This window comes from Schistocerca serialis, chromosome 4 (assembly GCF_023864345.2).
Source record: "Schistocerca serialis cubense isolate TAMUIC-IGC-003099 chromosome 4, iqSchSeri2.2, whole genome shotgun sequence".
In the NCBI taxonomy this organism is placed as follows: Eukaryota; Metazoa; Arthropoda; class Insecta; order Orthoptera; family Acrididae; genus Schistocerca; species Schistocerca serialis.
In genome coordinates this window covers 906,768,770-906,795,835 of record NC_064641.1, presented here as the reverse complement: position 1 = coordinate 906,795,835, position 27,066 = coordinate 906,768,770, and the positions used below count along the sequence as shown (strand labels likewise).

At 42.3% G+C, this 27,066-nt stretch overlaps 1 protein-coding gene across 1 annotated transcript in view; it reads left to right on the top strand.

Annotated features, from left to right (window-relative positions):
- The first annotated feature begins 120 nt into the window (after positions 1 to 120).
- LOC126473583 (protein lin-9 homolog) overlaps positions 121 to 27,066 on the top strand; it is a 101,977-nt gene continuing 75,031 nt past the window's right edge. Inside the window, exons 1-4 of the mRNA XM_050100729.1 lie at positions 121 to 343; positions 1,948 to 2,153; positions 6,045 to 6,424; positions 18,897 to 19,032. Coding sequence (XP_049956686.1) covers positions 325 to 343; positions 1,948 to 2,153; positions 6,045 to 6,424; positions 18,897 to 19,032 — 741 coding nt within the window. The 5' untranslated portion in view covers positions 121 to 324. The remainder of the gene's footprint in view (positions 344 to 1,947; positions 2,154 to 6,044; positions 6,425 to 18,896; positions 19,033 to 27,066) is intronic.

The following is a 27,066-nucleotide window of genomic DNA, read 5'->3' as shown; positions in this document are numbered from 1 at the left end:
TTCACTGCTCAAAAGAGAATCAAGTTAGAGTTGGCGCCTTCAATTTTCATTTGTTGGTACCGGAATGCGCCTCGCGAAAGTCATACAGGGTAAGATAACTTGTAAGTCGTTGCAGCTGATGTGCGGGGACGTAGCAGAAAGTTTCGTAAACAAATGAAACTATTTTTATGTTTTACTTATGCTGTTTATTTATAACTAACTGCATTATGGCGCAGAAATTGCATCTTGGGTGAGAGGAAGCGTCAATGTTTAGAATTGTTAATTGAGTGTTAACATTCGGGGGATTGGCAGTACCGCAGACGAAATTCCAAATACTACGTCAATATGGCGGACCAACTTGAAAGTAAGTTTAATTTGAAGGAAATTGCTATTGTGCATCCTTAATGACGGGCGTGTTACTGTTTTTCCTTTTGATTGGATATTGTTGCTGTGTTTCTTGTGCTTTTAGTGGTATACGATAACCCCATAATACACTCGTGAAGTTTAGATTTGAATTTGTGGAGCAAGCTTTGCGCAGCAGATTATGAAATTTTGAAAATTTGAAAGTTGAGATGTAATATAAAACTATTATATATCAGGTCCAATGGTTTAATTATGCCATTATTGTCCGAATTCATGTATTAAGTATCTTAGCAAGCGTAAATATTACATTTTCTTCTTAGTTTTGAAATTTTCAGTGTTTATAACACGCCTGCTGAATTTTTTAAAAGGTCGTGTTATTGTGAAGTAATTTAGAGCAAATCTTTGCAAACCGTGGAGTTTTGACAGTTTTGCAGTAGTTACGACAATAATTTGTATGAAAACTGAATAACTACGTTGCTGCTTAAAAGGGTATGTATTCCTTTCAATATTAAAAAGATGTTCAGAAGATATTTATTGAAACTGTGCGTCGCCAGTGTGTAATATATTCGTCACACCTTTCCACAATACCTCTATAAAAATATGTAAAATTGTTTCGTCCCACGCCTCGAATGATATTTATGTGTAATTTTGAGAGTTGTAAATTCGTATCTTACGTGTTTTTTGATATCGTGTATCATAGAACAGCACATGTGTTAAAGATTAGAATTTATCTTCTTCTATCATCATCTGCCAATTGTGAAAGTATGTTAGAGAAACAGATTAACTAGGAAATGCATTTACGGGCAACAAAACCAAATACGCATTTTATAATGTGATCGAGTGACCATTTAATTGTTATGAGTTGAACCACTAACAAACTGCCTCATATGCTGTGTAGGTGTAGCATTAGTGTTATGTCAATATATTTGATAAATAATAGGAAATCTTATTTTCAGTTCTATCTTCATCAAATCTCAACCTAATTATCACTTTTCAACCTAACCTAGATTCTGTCATCACAACCAAGACTTCAGGGGAGTCCAGTGTCACACTGTAGTATATATATAATGCGTAATTGCATAACACAGTGTTAGGGAAACTACAGGACTTAAATAATGTGGTGTACATTGCATAATATAAATAAGATTGAGGCTCAATTTTAATCTAAATTTTGTTTTATTTATGTTCTTATAGTTTCAGTATTATGAGAGGTAGTAGGCCTAATTGCTAATTGACAACTCTTTCGCATTTTGTTAGTCTCTTTTGAAGCCAAAAGAAATAACTCTGGTGCATATTTAACTGCTGTGAATGACTTAAAAAATATCAGTGACCATTACATGTGTTAGATTACAACATAAATAGCAAGATTAATTTAATCAACCACCTTGGACGCGAAGTTACTGTTCTGTGCTGGTGGAATGATATTAATGCTGTTGTAGGCTTCTAGAGGAAGACTGGTAGTACATTTGCAAATCAAAAGTCATTTTTTTAACTATTTGCCTTAGTAAAAGGAAGCTGAAATTCTTAACTTAATGTTTTCTTGCAAATGTGTGCTTCGTGTTGTAATAAAAATTTCCACTAAAGATGCCTTACTTCCTACAACAGATGAGTCTGCTGCTGCCCTACTTTCTTTCAAAAATGGTGGTTTGGGTTATGAAGGCATCAAACAGGAACCAGAGGATGAGATGTTTGAAGCAGAAGATACACCAATTCTGGGTCCCGCAGCTCTGGGGCTGCAGCCAGTTGGTGAAGAACAAACTCCTCGTACACCTACATCCCAGCCAGGCCTTGTTCTTAATCGACGTGGCATGGTTAGACTTATTTTTAAATACATTAAGACATTTAAGCTAAATAATATTTATCTTGAAGTATACATCCACTAAAGAGAAAAATAGAGAACTTAATGTATAATGTTTTCTATTCAATGACCTGATGTATTCATCATCCACAAATATTGCAGTAGTAGTATTTTAGGGAAGATCTGATTTATACTCCCTTCAAAATTACTTTAGAATTGACACGCTTTCAGTTACATGTGGAGGTACATAGCAGAGTTGCCATTTCCCTAATAGAACACATGTCTAATCAGAACTCGCAACTATCAATCTACAAAGATAGAGCTGGCATCAGTGTATCTTGTAAGATACCTGCTGTATTTTCGTTTTAGCTGTAGTTAGGATAATAAGTTTTTAAGTCAATAAACAAAGTTTATGCAAATACATTTCCTGATGATGAATTTTCCACATGTGAGAATCTTACTGAATATAGGTTAACACATTATGCGAACAAAGTTTTAAAAATACATATTTTCAGTCACTTCAAATAATGACTGTCATATAAGTAGCACAAGAAAATTTGAGTTAAATGTGGTGGATTGTGCTCTGGTTCAACATCAAATACTGTTTGGTTCAATTTTATTATGAGAAACAGATTGCTAGGTTTAAATTAACTTATAACATTTTCTAATCACTTCAACTTATTTCAAACACAACAAAAAATAATGCATATTCATCTAGGTAAGGAAACTGAAGTTCCAAAGAAAAAGTAATAGTGATATAAAATACACTTACATTCATATTGTAACAATTATACATGAACAATGAAAGAAATTTCTTTCATGTGATAAAGGATGAATCTGGAGGTGTGCTTCATTCAGATTCAGTTGCCAATAATAGTGTCCATATTAATAATCAAACCCTAGGAACTTACAATTTTGCTGTGCATATAATTAGGCTGACTGTCATAGTGCAAAACTTTCAGACACACTTTGTGTTAGAGATGCATTCTCTTTACTTTTCGTAATGACTTAGAATAGATTGCAGCTGCATGCTGAAATGTGAGTTGAACCCCATGAACATCTGCCTACATATGCAGTATACTTCAGGAAGATTTAAACTGCCACAAATTGACTTCCATTTTTCTCCAGATTTTACAGAGGCCCTTCTGTGAGGCATTGGAGCTAAGGTGTCCAGGAGAAAGAACATTATAGAGTGTGGCCATCATCATAGCCTCTCAATTATTCAGTTTTCCACATATTTTCTTCTCGTGATTGACAGACCTCTGAAGTATGTTGCTCACACACTTGATGTGGACATTGTGCACATTTCCCTTGTATGACACTTTGTCCTGTATGGCACTTTGTCTGACTTGGCAGAAGTTGCTTGTATGCATCCATTGTTGTGTTCTCATTTCCAGTTCTTTGCTTCCAAATTCAAAACTTACTCATTACTTGAAGAATGTGATATCACTGCTGATATTAAGTAGAAGTTTGTTCCAAATTCTGAACAAATTTTCTCAGACTTTTTATGATTATGACAAAACAGATAGAGTGAGCTCTGTAATGTTTTCTACTAGACAGACATTCAGCATTTCAGGGACAGAGAGATCCCCTCCTGATGGCTCTATCCACACACCTGAACCCACCAACAGTACCTGTATATTGACAGCTGCCACCCTCACACACCAAAAAATCTCTCCCAAATAACCTGGCCATCAGGCTACAGCATATCTGTAGTGACAAGAACTCCCTTGCCCACTTTGCTGGATGTTTCACCAAGGCCTTTATAGACGAGCACTAACCCCAAGAGTAGACATAGTCCACAAACAGATCTCCCCAGGGATCATATCCCTGTGGAAGAACCAGATGTAAGTCCTTCCCGATCCTCACCCAGCACTTTGTCTTTCAGTCCTCTCACAGCCTTATCCTATCCCACGAGAGGCTGGGCCGTCTGTGAAAGCAGTCATGTCATATACCAGCTCAGCTGTAATCATTGTACAGCTTTTTTTTGTTGGTATGACTATCAACCAGCTGTACACCAGGATGAATACCCACTGCCAAACTGTGGCCAAGAGCATTGTTGACCACCATGGGTGTAACATGCAGCTGAACATAACATGCTTGATTTCAATGGCCGCTTCATACAACCTGGGCTTTCTGGATCCCCCTGCCAACCAGCTTTTCTGAACTGTGTGGATAGGAGTTATCCTTGCAATAGATTCACTACTTTAGACATTATTCCAGTCTCAACCTGCGGTAAACTACTTTCCCCACACCCTCCACTCCACCAATCAGTTCCTGCCCTCTCGGTTCTATCGCATGCTCCCTATTCACGTTCCCTCACACTCATTATGAACCACCCTCTACCGACATGCCAACACACCAACCCACCTTTCCCCTTCCTTGCTCCTCCCCCCACCTCCTCCCTCGCCACAACCTGCTTGCCAACTTCCCAAAACTGCACCTGGCAGTCTTGTCATGCCTCCATCTAGTCCCTACACACACCACCAGACAACACTCTTCTCTCCCCTACCCATACCCTGTCATCCCTTTATCTTCCCCACCCCACTCCAGATCACTGTTTTATTAGACATCAGTTGTATTCCTGTCCAAGCTGTTGGAGATGTTCATGTTCGTGCGATGTGCTTGCTTGTGTTCTTTCCTTTCTACTTGATTATAGCGAAGACATAAATGCTTAAGTCTTTTTCATTGCACCTGTCTGCAACTCAGTTTGTCATCTTTACAATGAGTGGCATTCCATTCTTTTCCTAATATTGTTGACTTTTTAACCTAATCTAGATGTAGGACTATACTATAAATCAATCTTTTACCACAGCCCACATTCCTAAAAATAATATAGAAGGACAATAAATATTGTCAGTGTTCTGTTCAGTAATTGCCCATGCATGTGTGATGTCACGCACTACGTTATTACATCATAGGTCAAAGCAGACATTCAACCCACCCACCAGAGAGGTATGTAAAAGCTGCTACTGACATTTGTGTAGCTCACTTTCATGTGAAAAAGAGTCTTTTCCTCCAGTTCTTTCTGTGAAGTGCGTGATTAGAACTTGTAAGCAATATTTTGTGGGCATATTTTTATTTCGTTGAGAAATGCACACAATCTTTCATAGAATAAAATAAACATAAATATGTTTTACTAAGTGCAAGAAATTTTTTTAGACTAACAGCTAATAACAAAAAAGAGTATTTTATGTGAATTGGACATCTGCTTTTGATAAACTATACATCAATGGAATTTTATGTAGTGGTCATACTCCATGATTGAGCATTTAAACTTAAAAAGTTGTCATTACACTACCGTTAGTCTAGTGCACGCTTCTATATTTGCTAATTAAACACATCTTTTTGCACTTTGTATTTAAATCTTTAATTTTAGGCAGCAAAAAATAATTGTTGTTATATATGTGAGGCAATAATTACTTGCAGTTGAGGAAACTTTTATGTTGATTTTAATTTTGTATGAATTGAGTAATTTGACTAAAAATAAAATCACCAGTAACAGAAACAGTTAAAATACGGTAGTTAGAAAGAGCATATAGCACAGCAAGAGAAGAAATATTGCAGCAGAAGAAGACACATACTCATCACCTAGGGAGCTGAAAAAGTATGTGAGAAAACAAAATGCTTTTGTAAATGTTTGCCAGTTTGTTAGGTTATCATCAGGAGTCGCAGATGACACAATAAAAAGACTGTCACATCCTTTTCACAATATTGTTACATTCCATCCTGGATTTTCCATTGTCTAATGTAATTTGTTCTTTCCTTCATGTTTATATTTACCAATGATATTTAAAAATAAATGTTGTTACTCCCAGTCTTCTTATGTACAAGTGTTCTTTTAAAATATTTATTCATGTTGCCAAAGCACAAAAATAGTAATGTAATGCATATTTCTACGTAGCCTGCACGCATCCGAAAAAAGAACAGACTGTTCTTTGATGACGACGTAGTGAATGCAATGCCCCCTCGCTCCAGTGCCAAAAGGGGTCCACGTGCATCTCCTACAAAGAAGGCAGCAGTAGGCATGAACAGTAAATTACTGGCTACACAGATAAAGAAGCAGCAGCTTCAACAACAACTACAAGAACTGGAACAGCGTCCCCCTAGCAACACTCATCAGGAGCCTCCAACAGCCTCCACATCTAGCACATATGTAAATGCAAATTGGTCCGCTGATCGCCGTGCTGGGCAACGCCTTGGTATGAGACTGCGTAATCTGCTTAAATTGCCAAAAGCACACAAGTGGGTGTGTTACGAGTGGTTTTACAGTAACATAGACAAGTAAGTAAAAGTTTTGTTTTCAAGTTACCATTACAGAAGATAATGATACAGCAAAATTATGTGAGGAAAATTGAGTAAATGTTTTCATTAAAGTACATTGCACAGGTAGCAGTTTAATGCCCAGCACTCAATAGATTCATCACCAATCATGTAGCATAGCGAGGAAAAGTTATAGTTCACAGGTGGTCACACCAGTTAGGAAAAGCGTAATTCTAAGTTCCCATAGTGACTTACCGATTATTATTGCAATGTTCATGCATTATTAAATATTCCCAACATGCTGCTTAAATTTACAAATTATTTCTGACACAGATACATTGTTTCTTCAGAATGTTGGTGCTGTAAAGATCCAAAGTGACCTTTAAACATACAAACTCAACTGTGCAGAGTTGAAAGTAAGGCTGATGGCAGTAAATGCCCTAATTAATACTGTTAACCTCCTTGTCGTTTTGATCCACCGTGTTATTAAGTAAGAAATGTAATGAGAAGCTGTAAAAATCTGTGCAACATGAGGCACTGAAATTGCCGGCTGGGAGGTATCACCTTCAGCATTGACATATTTTTCTTACTTCCTCACAATAACCCTCTGTCACAAGAAATTGGTAACCTTTGGGCTTCCACAAATGTAGCTTAATGTACCACAAACTGTACTGACAGGCATTTAGTTGCTGCTGAGTTGTGCCAATGAAGCAACACTATTGCTTTGTGAATGAGGTGATGGTAACTGTATAACTGACCCTCAAAAATGGTTGCCAACAATTGTCATCAATCATTACTGTAGTAAAATAATAGATACAACTCCATTGTTGAGCCTTTCTTTTAATGTTGTTGTTGTTGTTGTTGGTGGTGGTGATGGTGGTGGTGGTGGTGGTGGTGGTGGTGGTGGTGGTGGTTGCCCATCTGAAGTATCTTCAAAGCCTAAAGCATGAGTTCTGTGCTCCCAGCAAATAAAATGAACAAAGATGCTAGCACAGGAATTTTACACCCAGCAGGTCTTCTACTTTGAGCTGGTAAGTTGTGTGGAGGAGAAAGGAAAGGGAGAAGTAAGAGAATGGGTGTAGTGGTAGCAGGGTGAGTTCGAGTAGATATTTCTGCACAAGCAACACGGCATTTGGAGCGCGACTCCCCCTCCGCCATCGCACTCCCGCCCTCACTCCACTTATCACTGATATATTAATTACCTTTCCTGATGCTTTTGGCAAGATATTGAAAAACAAATATAAATCTAGTAATTGTGGAAATAGGTCTTTTTTTTTTTCCTTTTAAATTAACCAGTACAAGGACATTTCTCTGTACCAGAAACAAATTTCTGAATATTATTCTATTGCTAAATATTAAAAGAACAAACAATTTCCATTTAAGGTTGTTCATGAGATCTTCAAAAGCTTTTAGTGAAAGCAGAAAGAACTGACTTACTATATTCTTCTACCTTCAACAAGAATGTGCTATCAACTGTAAAACATCTGTTATGTTTTTAGTTTGCTAGAGTAACTTTATAAATGTATAATTTACAAATTAATTAACTTCCCATTGGAAAAAGTGGGACAGTAATAGAAGAAACATCATCAAATGTTGTACTGAAACGGTAAACGTAAGGCATTGTTTAGTTACATGAGATAATACAAAACAGAAAAGTTGTATCAAAAAAGTCAAATGAGGACTACATAGGCAACACAAATTGTAATTTGTAATGAGCTGAAGTAGTATTCGTCAAATGTATCTGAAAATTCAAAATCAGAGCTGTTGTTTGCTCAATAAGACTAATTTCTCTTAATTCTTTTGGCTTCTTTTATTCTAAAAAATTATCATTTTACACATTTTTAGGATGGCATAGTACTGAAATCAGTTTTTCATAATGAAAAATCAATGGCTTCCTCATAAAAGTCATTGCCATTACAGTCAGTGGTGATAATTTCTTCTGGAATCTTAAAGACCATTAAGAAATTCTCACATCTTGAAATGGTTCCCATCATTTGACCAATGCCGTCCCCTCCTCTGTCCCCCACGGCATTAACATCTCATTTGTAAGTATATGAAAGGCCACCACAGATCCTCTGCCCTTGCAGTGCTATTCCCCTTTTCGTGTTGCAAGTCTGTCTTTCTAGTATTCTTTTTTCCTTGCTACCTTTCCATTGGATGGTCTTCTTGGCTGTGATTGTGCTTGGATCTGGTTTGTATTTTGGACACTTGTTTTCCTTACTTTCCACTCTTCTACACCGGTTCGTTATTAATTATACGATGCCATTGTTAGATTAGAGTTGATACTTCTTTTCTAAGTTTTACAATGGCGTGTATTCCACCTTTGTCACTTTCTGTTTTTGCACCCTTCTTTCTTGCAATAGTACTACACCCAAAGCCCAACTTGGTAGCCATAGCATTGAGGGGGGTGGAGAGGCTATACTCGATTAACTGCATGTCGGTAGCCCACTAACCATGCAGGGATTGCACTGTTGGTGTCTGAGCTGGAAACTCCCCATGCTGTGGCAGTTTGGAAACAATGGGGAGAGCCCCCATTTGGAATGGGTGGTACCATGGTGGAAGATTTGCACATGAAGCGAATTAAACTTTCTTCTGCTGGTGGCAACACAGCCCCAGCCGTCTCTTCTGAAACTAAGACATATTACAATACGGAGTGGTATGACCCTCCCTAAACTGTTCCCTTCCCTGGCTACACCATGGAAGGAACATAGAGCTTGAGACAAGACGAGAAATAACCTCCTCCAACACTTCGTTTGTTTTAGGACGGACGGGGATGCCTTTTTGACTGCAAAGCCTTTGTTCTTCATTGTACATCTCGAGGACAGATTAGGGGAAATGGCAGCAATTTGAAAAATGAAAAGTGGCCCTGTTCTACTTAAAATGGCCTCCACCGCTCAGTTATGGGGGCTGCTTGGATGCGGTAGGGTGAGTGATACTCCTATCACTATAACACACAAAAATGTCTGAATATGGTATCATTTTCCACCAAGATCTCCTTTTACAGACTAATCACAAACGGTGTGCCGGTCTGGATTGTGAGGTGTGCATTTTCTCCATCATATCCGGCTGGGATCCAAAAACAACAGAGTGAATATTGGAGCTTTCACCTTGGCCTCTGAAGGTGATGCATTGCCTGATAAAGTCGAGGTGATGGTATATTCCTGTGACGTAGGGGCATATGTATTTATACTCCCAAACGGAGCTACAAATGGGTGCGATTTGGACACATGTATTTGCATTGCAACGCCAGGCCAGTCTATAGGGATTGTGGCCATTAGTTGCACACAGATGCTCCTTGTGCCCTCCTGTCTTGTATCGACAATGTGAGCAATATTCCCTGTTCACCGGACTGCACTGTTTTCAAAGATGAAAAAAAAAAAAAAAGAAAAAAGAAAAAAAAATCGATTACAAGACCCTCAAAAAGCCTTACATGTCCAAGGGCAAGAGGAAACAGAATTGACTACTTCCTACACATATGACAATGGCGTATGCCACTGCTACGACTTTGATGTCTGGTTCATTGACTGTGCCCTTCGGGGCTGCACAGCTACACTAGTGATTTGGTGTCATCGTCCTAATGTTTCCCCAACATCTCTTTGGCAGTGTTGACTCCCTGTCTTCCGGGAACATCAGTCCCCAACCCCCAGCCGGAGAAGCAATACCCTGCTCCAGCACCCCGTATCGGAAAAGGGTCCTTTAAGCACTTCCTTCACAGGACTCTTCTGATTTGCAAAACACTGGCTGAAGGAGCCACAGGTTCCAGGTTGTAGAGCATTCCTCTTCCGTCCCAGAATATGTGGCAGCAAAAAGGAGGAGATTTTGATGGTCCCTGTGCTGCCAGACATACTTGTTACACCTCTGTACCTAAGGCAGCATTCCTGGTGGTCCCTATGCCCCCCCCCCCCCCCCCCCACACACACACACACGCTACCCTGCCTTGGAACAACTGTGTATTGATGGAGTATGTTCACAACCAGTAGCAGCAGGCACCACTGAGGCATAACCTATCTCCTTGGTCCCTTCACACCCCCACAGGATACTGGTAGCATGATTCTGTATTGGAACTGTAGCAGTTTTTTCTGCCACTTGGCTGAGCTGTGACATCTTCTGTGTGCTTCCCCTGTTTTTCGCAATGCAGTATGAAAGAGCATCGCGTGCTGTTTGCACGTATGTTCTAAACACCATCTGTAAAATATTAGGTGACATCAATGCCCGCAACCATTTGGTGAGTGAAACTACAACCATTGGCGCGCTAGAGTTGTTGCAACCCACGTCTTCTGCTGTCCAACAAATGGAGAGTTCATGATGACTTATGTGACAGTGATCATTTTCTGATCCTTTTGATCCTCCCTTGGCGTCACTCACCTGGGTGTCCACCCAAAATGGCTTCTCTCCAAAACTGTGAGATACTTTCACCACGGCCATAACCCTTTCCACCCTACCAGTTGCAGGTATCACTGTGGCTCTCCAGAGCAAAACTGTAGCCATACTATTGGCAGCTGACTTGGCGATCCCGTTACTAGGAACGCCCCCCCCCCCCCCCTGCATCCCCCTCCTGCCCTCCTTCCCCCACACACCCTTGTGGTAGGGATGCACACGAGGGCGATTGTCCTCCTCCTTCTGCCCGCTGTATCAATTGCAGTGGCTGCCATGCTGCCTCCTCTTGGGATTGTCCAGTGTATCTTGATGATCAGGCTGTCCAGGAGATCCAGGTAAAGGAAAAAGTACCTTACCCAGTTGCTTGCAAGTTATTGGCAAGTCGCCAACCCTGCATTCTCCCGTCTAGCACCAATAGTTTTGTTTTTCTTACCCCCTGCTCTGTGAAGGATATAGCCATGCAGACATGCGACCTCAAATTCAGCCCTGAGGTTGTGAAATCGCCAAGTGTCAAGGTAGTATTACCATTCCCCCGTCTAGCTGTGCAACAAGCCATCAAACTCTCGCCTCAATGGGCAAAGCCACCAGATACACAACCGGTAGGCCGGAAAGGACAGGAGTAGTATTCCCCCCCCCCCCCCCCCCCCCCCCCCCCCAAGTCATCCTCGGCTAACTGGAAAGGCCCGGACAAATCCACCAAAGACAAACTGTTTTCTCCTTCATCAGCTGGAAGATCTTCTTAGACAGTGTTGCCATGTGATACCTTAGCCTGCCCGGCCTCCGTGTCGCTGGTGCGCACCTCCAATGGATTTTCTACGTTGGACTCCACAGACCAACAGCACAAGCAAGCTGATGCTTCTGTAGACCCCATGGAGCAGGATCCTCCTGCTTCTGTACCCCGTAGCAGCGACTTCGCAGGGTGTCACTCAGCAGTCACCGTGGTGACACCACTTCATCTCTTCCTCATCATGACTCTCCTCCAATTTACAGCTGCTTTTAGCAGCATCCACTTATACTTCGTGTTCAGGAAACAAAAGTGCGTCCTCACAACTGCTTTGAGCTTTCATGTTTCTTCCTGGTTCGTTTTGACCTTCCCCCTGAGATCGGCATTCCATCTCGTGGGGGTATCATGTTGCTCATACAGGGTGATGTTCATAGTCAGCCCATCTCCCTGACTACCCACCTTCAAGCTGTTGCAGCTCGCATTTTCCTTCCCCACCTGACTTTTTCCTCAGTACCATTTATGTGACTCCGTCATTCTATGTCACCAGGGCAGACTTCCTTCAGCTTATTGGGCAGCTACCTCCCCCATTTCTTCTACTCGGTGACGTCAATGTGCATCATCCACTTTGGGGTTCTCCTAGAATCTGTCAGAGAGGTGCCTCTTGGCTGATCTTCTTAATCAACTCTACCTCTTCTGCCTTAACCCTGGAACCCCATTTTGACCTTTCCTTCTGCATTGCCCAACTTGCCCATCGTCTTGTGCGATCCATTCTGACATCTACTTGAGCGACCACTTCCGATGTGCTACCCGCTTGCTGTCTTCTATCCCACCTGCGTGTACACCCAAATAGCAGCTTACTAAGGCTGACTGCCGGCTTTACTCCTCCCTGGCGACCATCGGAGAACAGGATTTCCCCAGTTGTGATGACCAGGTAGAATATCTTACAAACATTATCGTTACTGCTGCAGAACATTGCATCCCTCGCACTTCGTCTTTACCATGCTGTGTCCCAGTCTCTTGGTGGGCTGAGGCACGCTGCGACACAATTCGAGCACGGAGACATGCTCTCCGCATTTTTAAGCATCATCCTAGGATGGCAAACTGCATTCATTATAAACAGTTGTGTCCAAAGTGTCGTTATGTTCTTCAGGATACCAATAAAGCTAGATGGATTTCATTCACTAGTTCTTTTAACAGTTCCACCCCTTCCTCTGTCGTGTGGGCCAACTTCCAACGGCTCTTTGGGACCAAGATCCATTTGCCAAATACCAGCCTGAAAGTGGCAGACAATGTTATCGTGGACCCTATTGCTATCTCCAACACCTTAGGCCGCCATTTTGTGGAAATTTAGAGCTCTTTCCACTATCACCCTGCTTCCCTACATTGGAAAGAAGTGGAGGAGGCTCGGGTGACGCCCTTCTTTTCTCAGAATCGTGAGTGCTACAATGCTGCCTTTACTATGAGGGAGCTAGATCATGCTCTCAGTTCATTCCGATCCTCCACCCTAGGGCCAGACGCTGTCCACATTCAGATGTTGCAGCACCTTTTTCTTGAGGGCAAGCACTTCCTGCTTAACACATACAAGCGCATCTGGGCAGAGGGGACATTTCCCGGACATTGGCGTGAAGCCACTGTCGTACCCATTACTTAAGCCTGGTAAGGACAAAACTCTTCCTTCTAGCTACCGCCCCATCTCTATTTACTAACGAATGCACAGTGTGGATTTTGAGCATGGCATTCTGCAGTTGAAAATCTCATTAGTTTGTCCACCCATGTCACAACTGGTTTTCTGCAGTAGGGGCAGACTGTGGCCGTGTTTTCAATTTGGAGAAGGCGTACGACACCTGCTGGAGAACTGGTATCCTCCGCACTCTATACACGTGGGGCTTCCATGGCCGCCCGCCCTGTTTCTTTCAGGAATTTTTAAAAGATCGAGTTTTCAAAGTGCATGTGGGTTCTGTCTTTTCGGACACCTTTATCCAGGAAAACAGTATGCCTCAGGGTTCCGTCCCAAGCGTTGTCCTCTTTGCTATTACCATTAACCCTATTATGGTCTGTCTCCCACTGGGCATCTCCGGCTCCCTTTTTGTTGACCATTTTGCCATCTATTGCAGTTCTCCCCGAACCTGTCTCATTGAGTGGCGTCTTCAGCGATGTCTTGATAGTCTTTACTCCTGGAGCGTCGACAATGGCTTTCATTTTTCCTCTGACAAAACAGTGTATGAATTTCTGGTGGTGCAAATGTTTCTCCCATCTTCTTTATGTCTTCGGCCTGTCGCCCTTCCGTTCGTTGAAACTATGAAATTCCTGGGGCTCATGCTGGATAGGAAACACTCTTGGTCCTTCCATATGTGTCTTACCTCGCAGCCTGCTGTATGCGGTCCTTCGATGTCCTACGTGCCCTCAATGGTACTTCTGGGGCGCCAATCGAACCACCCTCCTCCGTTTGTACCGGTCTCTTGTCCATTCAAAACTCAACTATGGGTGCTTTGTTTTTGTGTCTGCACGTCCATCCCTCTTATGCAGTCTCAACACTGTCTACCATCGTGGCATCCGTTTGGCCACTGGAACCTTTTACTCTAACCCGGTTGAGAGTCTGTATGCTGAAGCTGCTGGACTACCACTGTCCTTCTGCCGTGACTTTCCCCTCAGCAGGTATGGATGCTGTTTGTATGCCATGCGTGGCCACCCATTCTATACCTCCTCCTTCGATAATTCCTTTGATAGCCAGTATGGATTACACCCCTCTTCTGTTACTTCCTGTAGTCCGCTTTTGGCTCTTGCTTCAGCAGCTTAACTTCACACTACCTGCAAGTTTCCTGATGGGTGTGAACCCTTCACCACCTTGGCTTCGCGAAATGGCCCATGTTAAACTTGGCCTTCATTTGCTTCCTAAGGACACTACACAGAGTACGCGAAAGAACTTGCCCCCCTTCTAACAGCCGTGTACCGCAAGTCTCTAGAGGAACGGAGGGTTCCAAATGATTGGAAAAGAGCACAGATAGTCCCAGTCTTCAAGAAGGGTCGTCGAGCAGATGTGCAAAACTATAGACCTATATCTCTTACGTCGATCTCTTGTAGAATTTTAGAACATGTTTTTTGCTCGCGTATCATGTCATTTCTGGAAACCCAGAATCTACTTTGTAGGAATCAACATGGATTCCGGAAACAGCGATCGTGTGAGACCCAACTCGCCTTATTTGTTCATGAGACCCAGAAAATATTAGATACAGGCTCCCAGGTAGATGCTATTTTTCTTGACTTCCGGAAGGCGTTCGATACAGTTCCGCACTGTCGCCTGAGAAACAAAGTAAGAGCCTACGGAATATCAGACCAGCTGTGTGGCTGGATTGAAGAGTTTTTAGCAAACAGAACACAGCATGTTGTCATCAATGGAGAGACGTCTACAGACGTTAAAGTAACCTCTGGCGTGCCACAGGGGAGTGTTATGGGACCATTGCTTTTCACAATATATATATAAATGACTTAGTAGATAGTGTCGAAAGTTCCATGCGGCTATTCGCGGATGATGCTGTAGTATACAGAGAAGTTGCAGCATTAGAAAATTGTAGCGAAATGCAGGAAGATCTGCAGCGGATAGGCACTTGGTGCAGGGAGTGGCAACTGACCCTTAACATAGACAAATGTAATGTATTGCGAATACATAGAAAGAAGGATCCTTTATTGTATGATTATATGATAGCGGAACAAACACTGGTAGCAGTTACTTCTGTAAAATATCTGGGAGTATGCGTGCGGAACGATTTGAAGTGGAATGAACATATAAATTTAATTGTTGGTAAGGTGGGTACCAGGTTGAGATTCATTGGGAGAGTGCTTAGAAAATGTAGTCCATCAACAAAGAAGGTGGCTTACAAAACACTCGTTCGACCTATACTTGAGTATTGCTCATCAGTGTGGGATCCGTACCAGATCGGTCTGACGGAGGAGATAGAGAAGATCCAAAGAAGAGCGACACGTTTCGTCACAGGGTTATTTGGTAACCGTGATAGCGTTACGGAGATGTTTAATAAACTCAAGTGGCAGACTCTGCAAGAGAGGTGCTCTGCATCGCGGTGTAGCTTGCTCGCCAGGTTTCGAGAGGGTGCGTTTCTGGATGAGGTATCGAATATATTGCTTCCCCCTACTTATACCTCCCGAGGAGATCACGAATGTAAAATTAGAGAGATTAGAGCGCGCACGGAGGCTTTCAGACAGTCGTTCTTCCCGCGAACCATACGCGACTGGAACAGGAAAGGGAGGTAATGACAGTGGCACGTAAAGTGCCCTCCGCCACACACCGTTGGGTGGCTTGCGGAGTATCAATGTAGATGTAGATGTACTCCAACCTCGCTCTATCACCTTCAGTTTCACAACCTTCGTATGGAATTTCGTGGTAGTACCTTTGTGTACACAGATGGCTCTCGGACTGACTGTGATGTCAGGTGCGCCTTCATCATTGGCGCCCACATCTTTTAGATTTCGGCTTCCGGCACACTGCTCAGTATTTACAGCCGAGCTCTTCAGCCTGTATCAAGCCACGGAGTACATCTGAAGACATTGACTTTTCAATTGTGTCCTCTGCTCAGAAACTCTCTGTGCCCGTCAAAGTCTGTGTGCACTATACACCACCCATCCCTTATTGTGCAACGGGTCCAGGAAAACTGTCACTTGCTCACTCTAGGTGGAGCCACTCTGCAGTTTATCTGGGTTCCTGCTCATGTCGGTCTGCCAGGAAATGAGGGTGCTGACGCTGCTGCCGAGGCTGCAGTCCTCGTACCTCAGCCGACTAGTGCCTATATTCCCTCCAGTGATCTCTGCTTTGCCGTCTGTAAGGAAGTGGTGTCCCTTTAGCATCGCTATTGGTCCTCCCTTGATGGGAATAAGCTCAGGGTTATTAAGCCTCTCGCAGCGGCTTGGATGACCACCTCTCTGCTGTCCTTCCAGGAGATCATTTTAACTAGGTCACATATTGGGCAGTGCCTTGTTAGCCATCATCATTTAATAAGTGGTGCTCCCCACCACTTTGTGCACATTGTGCTCAGGTTTTAACTGTCGGCCACTTCCTAACGGAATGTCCATTTTTTAACTGTTTACATTCCCTCTTGGCTTTGCCATCTTGAGTTATCGGCCATTCTAGCAAATGACGCACATTCTGTCGACCGCGTTTTTCTTTTACCCGTCAAAGCAATATGATGAAGGCCATTTAATTTTTAGTTTTGGTCTTCTGTTTCTGTATGGTGTCCTTGGTAGCCCTTCGGTTTTTAGCTGTCTTCTCTTATGTCAATTAGGATTGATGTTTAGTCATTTTTTAACTCCTCTCTGTTTTCGTGTTCTATGGTTTTGATGTGGGCACGTATGACCTCAGTTATTTTTGCACCCAAAAAACAGAACAAACAAAACCTCTCCTGTACATTGACAACTTTTGCATCTACTATTGCTCCTCAACTGTGTGTGTTGCTGAATGCCGACTGCAGGGTGTCAAACAAATGGCACAGTCCTGAGTTCTCACCCATGGCTTCAGGTTTTCCACCAGCAAGACGTGTCAGGTATATCTGTTGCCGTCATGCTATCCACTCTCAACCGAAACCTTACCTCGAGGACCAAACGCTTGATGTGGTGGGGTCTCATTGTTTTCTGGTATTTGAGGTGCCTTCCCCATCGTCAACAACTTAAGCAAACATGCTGGTCACAGCTTAATACTCTTCACTGCAGTGACACCAGCTGGGGTGCAGACTGCTTTACACTTTTGCAGCTCTACAAATCTTTGATCCTGTTGCATCGTGATTTTGAGAGCATTTCCAGGCTCAGATGTGGTATACGCTAACGGCTGTATGGTTGATGGGCGGACCGGTTCTGCATACCCACATGCCAGATGCAGTGAACTACCCTCCCTGCCAAAAGGATGCAGTGAACTCGGTGCAGAATTGGTGGCCACTGGTCGAGTCACTTGTCAATGTCATTCTTAGACTGGCAAGTCGTTTTTAACTGGTAGTGACTCCTTGAGTAGTGTTCAGGTTGTCAGCCAGTGATACGCTTGACACCCGTTGGTTACGACCATCAAGGATCTCGTGTATGACATCTACCATGCTGAGCGGTTGCTTGTGTTCATCTAGGTCATTTGGCTACCAGGATGTCAGGTTTGGAGATGGGGGTACCGAAACCGGACCTTTGGTCGGCTCTATGCCAACAATTTTTGGAGAGTTGGAATGCATACTGGTGTGCCCTGGAATGTCCAAATAAACTGCAATCCGTAAAAAAGACCATAATCGTGTAGCAGTCTTCCCTTCATGCTTCTCAAAACAAATCTACTGTCCTCTGTCAGCTTCGCTTTGGTCACACTTGGCTGACCCACAGCACCACACCCTCCACCTGTAGGTGTGATGCCTACCTCACAGTGGCCCACATCCTACTGGACTGTCCTATTTTGGCCACCATACGGTGAAACCTTAAACATGCTGACACGCTACTTCTGATTCTAGTGAATAGCACAAAGCAACTGATTTGGTTTGATTTATTACCTGTGAAAGTGGGTTTTACTCCTTTCTGTGATGTAATGCACATTAATCTCATCTGTGATTGAGGGATTGGAGGGATGCTCCATTGCTGCCTCCAATCCGAGGGGTCTGTGGCTGCCCTTTCTCAGTGGTCCGGTTGGCTCCTGCCCTTCCCACCTTTTTAATTTTTCTTATTCCGTTATACCTACCATTGGCTGACACTCTTACTCATTGTTCTCTTTCCTGAGAGGCTCTGTGTAGCTGGTTTTCTCCTGGCAATGGGGATGTGGAGGCACCAATTGGATACAGAGAGTGTGTGTTTCTGATCGCATAACATGTTCCAGGGGCATCCAACTTTTTTGTCTTTTGTGTGATTGCCCTCTGGGGACTATTTCCAGCTTGACACACAAAGGATTAAGGGACCAATGACCTCATAGTTTGGTAACTTTAATTCCATCAATCCTTCCGGCCATTTGACCCCTGTGTATGGGAAGTGAATTATAACAATACACGAACAAGAACAGGAAGGTATCTGTGGAAGATCAGAACTGCACTTGTATACAGCAAATGCAAAAGTAACTGATCAGTTGCAACAGTATGACAAACCTATATTGATGACGTGTGTGTCTGTGAACCAAGTAAAAGGCTTTTTGTTGGCTGTTACAAAAATAGGGACAGGAGGGACATAGGAGAGATGTGATGATACATGCTCAGCCAACACTTTCACACCTTCCTTATATAGCACCTTATGAAATGTGTATGTTAATATTAGATTAAATCTAACATTGCAGTTCAGTTACTGTCTGTGTCGTCCTTAGTGATTTGAGTTCTAACTTTTCATAATATAACAAATGAAACTCCAGGTTGTTGATTTTTCAAAATACAATATTTTCAGGCCACTGTTCGAAGGAGAAAATGATTTTATGATTTGCTTGAGAGAATCCTTTCCACATTTGAAAACCAGGAAACTGACACGGGTTGAATGGTGTAAGATTAGACGTATGATGGGGAAGCCTAGACGTTGCTCACAGGTAAGACTTCTACATTTAGTGCAGCGTTTATGAAAATTAGCATTTTTTGGGATTTGTTTACTGTACACACACACCATTTAATACAAACAATATATGTAATGAAACTACAACATGTAATTTTTGTTCCACATGCATGTAGGAATCTGATTAGTAACTTGACTTCTGTGGTCATTAATCCAAGTGAAAATTGTGTTTTTTATTCTTTCTGTTTCATTAGAACATTGCACTTACCTTGGATATTTCATAAGAATAGAGTCATTCAAGTAATTTAGTTAGTTACTTGCAAGTGGTTGGTTCAGAACAACATGAAATTGAGCATCTCTTCATTGTGAACATGATATAATGATTACCAAACCTTGTTGTCACTAAATATTACACTGGCTTTGAAACACATTTTGTGCTGTAAGCAGCTGTATATTGTGATATGTTGCACAAATTCTATTTGCAGAGATACTTTGCATTTCCGTATGAAACACCTCGTTCAAAATACTAAAACAAGAATCAGTTGACAATTCGGTAGGATTATTTTGTAATAAACAATTTCCGGAGGGATGTGGCACCAGATTTCTATGCACAGGTCACGCAGTTCCACAAATTACGGATCAGTGGTATGTGAGTGTGGATCTGGCACACCACAGTCTCTCATATGTATACTGCTGTGTACAGATCAGGCAAAGTTTGCGCAGGAACATAAACAAGAGTTTGCTATTGTGCTCCTCAAAGCACTGTAGTGTAATTCTTGCTTTGTGACAGGCACAGTTATCCTGCAGGAAGGTGCCATTGGAATAAGGGATGACATCAGGTGTGAAGGAATGCTGATGGTCTGCAATAATGTTCACACAGTTCACAGATGCAGTGATGCCTTAGCTGAACATCCCCCAAAGTGTGATAAAGCTCCACCAGGCCTCCACAGTGCATGTTCAGCTTGCTATTCTACTGGGTTGAGGTATGTCCAGGCACAACTGTTGTGTATGATTTCATACACAATGGTAAGAAGAGGTGGGCAACAGTGGTGTGGCAAGTGTCATTGTAGGAAAGCTGGACAGAAACAGAAGTGATTAGCGAACACGTTACCACAGTAAACAAAAGATTTAATTAAAGTGTATTTCACCAAGTGAACAAAGACTCATTATAGTAAGAAATGAAGTCCGGCTCTCGTTATCAACAAGGATGAGCCTCTCTGAACTAAAGCACAAATGATGGTGGCAGAGCAACGACTATGCGGCGTCTGCATAGCGTCATGTAGAGAAGTGGCTCCAAGCTCAAATTACTGTCTGGCTGTCGCCCACCATCTTATATCACGGCGGCAGAAGGTGCTTCTAGTCTAGAGCCCCTTGAGGTGTGGCTCAATGAGCAGGTAGTGCCGACAAAACCTGCACGACCTATGTCAACATCTGATGGAAGCTTGCAGTACTCCGTCCGCATCTCGTGGTCGTGCGGCAGCGTTCTCGCTTCCCACACCCGGGTTCCCGGGTTCGATTCCCGGCGGGGTCAGGAATTTTCTCTGCCTCGTGATGGCTGGGTGTTGTGTGCTGTCCTTAGGTTAGTTAGGTTTAAGTAGTTCTAAGTTCTAGGGGACTTATGACCACAGCAGTTGAGTCCCATAGTGCTCAGAGCCATTTGAACCATTTTGCAGTACTCCCCCCTGCGGGTTTGGGGGTTAGAATAGGCCCGAGGTATTCCTGTATGTCGTACGAAGCTACTAAAAGGATTTTCACATGTTTCGGCCTTTATGTGATGGTCTCCTGTAGGGTTTGACCTTCATTCAAAATTTTCCTGAAGAGTGAGCCAATTGGGGAAGGGCACCTTACAAGGTGCATCATGTCCATTGTGCATTGAGATCTTTAGCCCACTTTCTTGTTGTCGCATTGCAGTCCTGCCCTTTCACCATCTCTTGGGCGAGGACACCTTCCCGGGTGCGTTTTCCACCATGCACTGTGCAGTGTCGATTTCTGTGTCGACGATGACCATGGACTTCTTTGCACCTGATATCCAGCATGGTAGCCAGTCCATTGTGGTGGGGCCGCCATGTGCCCTGTTGGTTGTAACCCCCTGACCACACAGAGATCATTCTGCTGATGCCTGCGCCATTAGTTCCCCACATATGCCACATATGCCAGCTCACTAAGGACTATCTGGCACGCTGGTTTAGACAGCACAGCACAGCATAGCACAGAAGTAGTAGCAACACAATGGCAGCTGACAGTGTCATATCTGCACAGCTCCCTTTGTTGTAGTGGTGGTGGGAGCCATGCAGCACACTGCCTGTTAAGTGACAGCTAGTTTCATTCCGAATAGAATAAAATGAGTCACTTGTAGTTGGAAGAACTCTCTCTGCCTATTTTTCATCAATGGCACCAACACTCTGAAAAATTCCACATCTTTGCAAAACCTGTAGCTATTGTGGACTGCTTATGGGAGAGCATTGTCATCTGTGCTTGATATATTTCAGATACAAATTGAGCCGTATGAAGTTGTGAAGGATTTTTGCATGCTTCTGCAAAACATTGAATCGTGTGTATGTCAAGGATGCAGTTGCATGTGTAGCCACATTTAGAGGCCTTAATTTTAAAGTAATGGCTGTGAGAACTTGCACAGTAGCAAAGAATTGCCACTTGTCATCAATGTTCCATACTTTGTTCATTGTTAGATGGATCAGCTTTTTGATAGTCTTTCACAAGTTACAAGTCTGCTAAGAATACAAGCTAATCATGTTTTAGTGGCATTAGGAGTTGGGAAAGTCTCTCTTCTTATGATATGATGAAACCATTCATCACCTGGCCTGCTGAGGTGGTCCAGAGTTAAGATTAGACTATAGTTATATATAAAAACAAAGATGAGGTGACTTACCGAACAAAAGTGCTGGCAGGTCGATAGACACACAAACAAACACAAACATACACACAAAATTCGTGCTATCGCAACAAACTGTTGCCTCGTCAGGAAAGAGGGAAGGAGAGGGGAAGACGAAAGGAAGTGGGTATTAAGGGAGAGGGTAAGGAGTCATTCCAATCCCGGGAGCGGAAAGACTTACCTTAGGGGGAAAAAAGGACAGGTATACACTCGCACACACGCACATATCCATCCACACATACAGACACAAGCAGACATATTTAAAGACCAACTATAGTTAGATTTACATGAATACAAGAAGCAAAATGCTTGTGAAAATGTGTTAAGCTTTTTACTGAGAGTTTGAGGATTGCTTAGATCTTACTGTAAACACTGAAGGAGAGTCCATTGGCTGCTCATCTTTGTTTGGTGCATGTGCTATCGAGGTTTTCTTACCAAAGAAATACACCATCTATGACATTGAGCTGCATCCTAAGGCCACAGGAGCATATGAGACAACATTGCAACAAAAAATGTCTTGTCTGCTGTGATTCACAGAGTGCCCTTCAGGCGATTCAGCATATGCACCTAGCAGGGAACAACTCCATTCTGTTGATGATTGCAGCCTTTCCTTACAAAGAGACGGAAGGTGGTGTCATTATGTTGGTATTAGGGTATATAAGGAGGACCAGGGAATCGAACTGCCTTACTTCGGCAGGCAAAGGTGCTTGTTATAGAAACAGAATGACACATTATGCTAGCCCCCTGCAATTCATTACATTTGCTGCTGAGAGTGTGGAGCATGCAGGTTTGGTGAGTGAATGGTGAGAAGTGGAGGTTAATAAATTGTGTTCAGAGAAACTGACTGTCTAGCTGTGGGACACTTGGTCACAGGTGATGAGGTGAGGTGAGATAAGTCGTCCCAACATGCCTTCAAATAGGACACGCTCCTTTGACACATTGTTTTCTTCTCCAGCAGGGAGGCCCACTCATCTTTGTGTAGTAGTTGGACACAGATGTCAATGCACGACTTCCTGACACAATGCACAATGTTTGCTAGTGTGAGGTCAGTCCATGGTATGGAGGAAGACTTGCCTGCTATATTGAGTAAAAACAATAAGCACATGCAAATTCTCAAATTTGTGTTCTAGATCCCATCTGTTAGTCATGACACTGGCCAATTTGTTAAGTTTTAATTTTAATAGGCTGAAAACTTCTCTTTCTTCTGGATATGTTTATATTTAACAGTTCACAGTACTTCCTCTTTTTATACCATTTATTTATTTTCCAATGTTGTCATACCATTTTTAGTGATGAAAGTTCTATTTAATTCATATGTATACGGGAACTAATGAGCAGACCAGCATGTGCTATTAGCCATACCACCACCACTAACAGAAACAGCTATTACAACACAGAAAAACGACAAACATGGCAAAATCCCACATCGATTTTACAATTTTATATGATGGCTCTGTTAAGGACCTATATGGCACCTTACTAAAGATATTTTGCAGATTTTGTTGCTGAACATGTGGATTTCACATTCCAATTGTTTTTATACTGGGTGTATCAATAGACCTCGAATTTACTCTGATATGCCAAAAGATAGCAAAGTAGTCTACAGATATTCAGTGAAGCATTTATACTGTAATTATTTTGTTCAGTATAATATATTATTCTAAACTTTCAACACCACCAGGGTAGGTGAACAGTGGTTAAGGGATTGGACTTGGATGTTGGAGAAGGAATTTAAAGTACCTATCGTACCATCCTAAGTTAGATTTCCCAGGGCATCTACGTCTACGTCCACACCCCGCAAACCACGTTGTGGTATGTTGCAGACGGTACTGTGTGTACTACTGTCACTTCTCCCATTTCCTGTTCCAGTTGTGAATAGTTAACAGGAATAACAATTGTTGGTAAGCCTCCATGTCGGCTTTAATCTCTCTAATTTTATCTGCATGGTCTTTTTGCTAGATACATAGAAGTAACCATTATATTTGTTGACTTTTCTAAGGACATGCGATCTTGAAACTTTAAAAGTACCCCATACTGTGGTACAGAACACCTTATTTGCAGTACCTGCCACTGGAGTTGGTTGATCTGTAATGCTGTCATGCTTACCAGATGAACCTGTAACAAAACATGCTGCTATTTTTTTGACCTTCTGTATTCCCTGTACCAATCCGATCTGGTATGGATCCCATAGTGCTAAGAATATTCAACTATTCATTGAACTAGGGTCTAGTTACTCCCCTTCGTTGGTGAACTACATTTCATAAGGATTCGTCCGATGGATCTCAGTTCTGCACCTGCCTTTCCCTGATTAGGCTTATGTGGCTATTCCACTTTAATCAGTGCATACGCGTAGTCCTAGACATTTTATGGAAGTAACTTCTTCCAGTGATAATTCTGCAATAGTATATGAAATATGTTACATTTGTTAATGCGAAGGTCTGTAGCCACTCACTGCATCAAACTTCGATCCTCATTACAGTTTTGTAGCATTGTGACTTCTCTGTATAGAACAGTATCATCTGTGATAAACCTCATGGAACTTCCAGAGATGTCTGCTGCGTTGTTTATATACACTGTGAGAAATAGTGGACTGACAGTGAGGTGATAAGTCATGGTATAGTGATACACACATATACAGATAGTGGTAATATCGCATACATAAAATATAAAAGGGCAGGGCATTGGCAGAGCTGTCATTTATACACATGTGATTCATGTGAAAAGGTATTTGACTTGATTATGACAGGAGTCGGCAGATTTGAATGCCAAATGGCAGTTGGAGCTAGACACATGGGACATTACATTTCAGAAATCGTTAGGGAATTCAATATTTAGAGATCCACAGTGTTAAGAGTGTGCTGAAAATACCAAATTTGTGGCATTACCTCTCATCACGGGCAATGCAGTGACCAATGGTCTTCACTTAATGACTGAGAGCAGTGGCATCTCCGAAGAGTTTTCAGTGCTAAAAGACAAGCAACAGAAATAACTGCATAAATCAATGTGGGATATATGACGAACTTATACTTTAGGAAAGTGTGGCAAAATTTGGCATTAATGGGCTATGGCAGCAGACGCGAGTGGCTTTGCGAACAGCATGACATTGCCTGCTGTACCTCTCCTGTGCTAGTCACGTTACCGGTTCGACACTAGACAACAAGAAAATGGTGGCCTTTCCAGGTGGTAAGAGCTGATGTTAGGGTTAGAGCGTAGCACAGACCCCACGAAGCCATGGACCCAAGTTGTCAACAGTGCACCGTGCAAGCTGGTGATGGCTTCATAAGGGTATAGGCTGTTTTTGCATAGAATGGACTGGGTCCTCTGGTCCAACTGAACCAATCATTGACTGAAAATATTTATGTTTGGCTTCTTAGATGCTATTTGCAGCAAACAAAGGTGCAATTTTTACAGGTGAGAATGCGCCATGTCAGTGGGCCACTGTTTATGACTGGTTGAAGAATATTGTGGTCAGTTCAAGCGAATGATTTGGCCACCCAGATCATTTGATATGAATGCAAGTGGACATGTATGGGATATAATCGAGAGATCAGTTCATGCCCAAAATTCCGCACAGACAACACTCGCAATTTTGGACGCTATAGAGGCAGCGTACTCAATACTTCTGCAGGGGCTTCCATTGACTTGTTGAGTCCATTCCACAGAGTTGCTGCTCTATGCTGGACAAAAGGAGGTGTCTCACAATATTAGGAGGTATCCCATATCTTTTGTCACCTCAGTCTGTAACACTCCTTTGGGGTATGTCCAAAGTCACTTTTACATTTTGAAGGCTTCTCTTCGTTGAGAATGACGTGTTGTGTTGTTTGTTAGTGAATCTTCAATCCAATTACATAAGCATTCCATACATTCATATTTTGTTCGTTAGACAGAAGTGTAGAACTATACAGAATGCCACACGAAAATCAGGAACACAGCCTGTATCTGGGCACCATTCTCTACTGTCTTCTGTGAATGAGCAGAATGAGCTGGATCCCATAATATCATTGTTTTCAGAACCTGATATCTGCAGATGATATTTTCAGTCTTCAGAAACATCATAAAATGTGAGCATAAAACATGTATCAAAATTTTTGCAACTGACAGGCCTCAGAGACCTAGGCCTGAAGTTTTGTGTGTCTGTTCGACAACCCTTCTTGAAAAAGGGATGACCTTCGGTTTTTTCCAATCATAAGGAACACTTCGCTCATCCAAAGACCTGTGACACACTGCTGCCAGAAGAGGGACAAGTGCTTTCGCATACTCAATGTAGAATCGTATTGGTGTCCTGTCAGGTCCAGTGGCCTTCCCTCTGTTGAGGGATTTCAGTTTCTTTTCTATTTCTTGGTCACATATTTCGATATCAGCCATTTTGTTGTTCATGAAATGATATAAGAAAGTACTACAGTGCGATCTTCCTCTGTGAAACAGTTTTCGAAAAAGGCATTTACTATTTTGTCATTACCTGTGTCGCCCTCCATTTCAGTGCCATTACAGCGACAGTGCGTCTGGACCAGAGGGCTTTGATCCGTATACTGATTTAGAATAAGACCAAAACTGTTTAGGATCTTCTGTCAAGTTGATTCACTGTTTAACTGGTCAAGGTAATTTTTGGATGAGACATTTAAAATAATTTCACATGATTCCCTGTTCCTACTACCTGCTCTAATCACTCAAGCTTTCCAGTCTATAGCTAGTAAGCTGAAGTCTCCACCTAATACTGCAACATGTTCAGGAAATTTACATGAAATATTCTCCAAGCTTCCCCCCTAATGTCCTGCTATTACTGCTCCTGAGGCATGGTCTGTAAAAAGATCAAATAACCATGTTTGACCCTATCAATACTTGTCTTGATCCAAATTATTTTGCATTTGGTATCTGTACTAATCTCATTAGATATTATCATTTCTCTTATGACTATACACTTGCCTCCATCACCAGCATTCATCCTGTCTTTCTGATGTATATTCCAGTCAAAATTTAAAACTTTATTGCTATTGACATCTGGTTCCAGCCAGCTTTCTGTCCCTAGTAGTATGTGTACATTGTTAACATTTGTAAGAGAAATTGGTTCTTTAAACTGATTTAAATGTATACTAAGTGGGAAATAGAAACTGCCAATAGAGGGAATATGCATAGGACTACTTGAGACAGCTTACAGTAAAATGTGAAAACAAGTTTGACTCT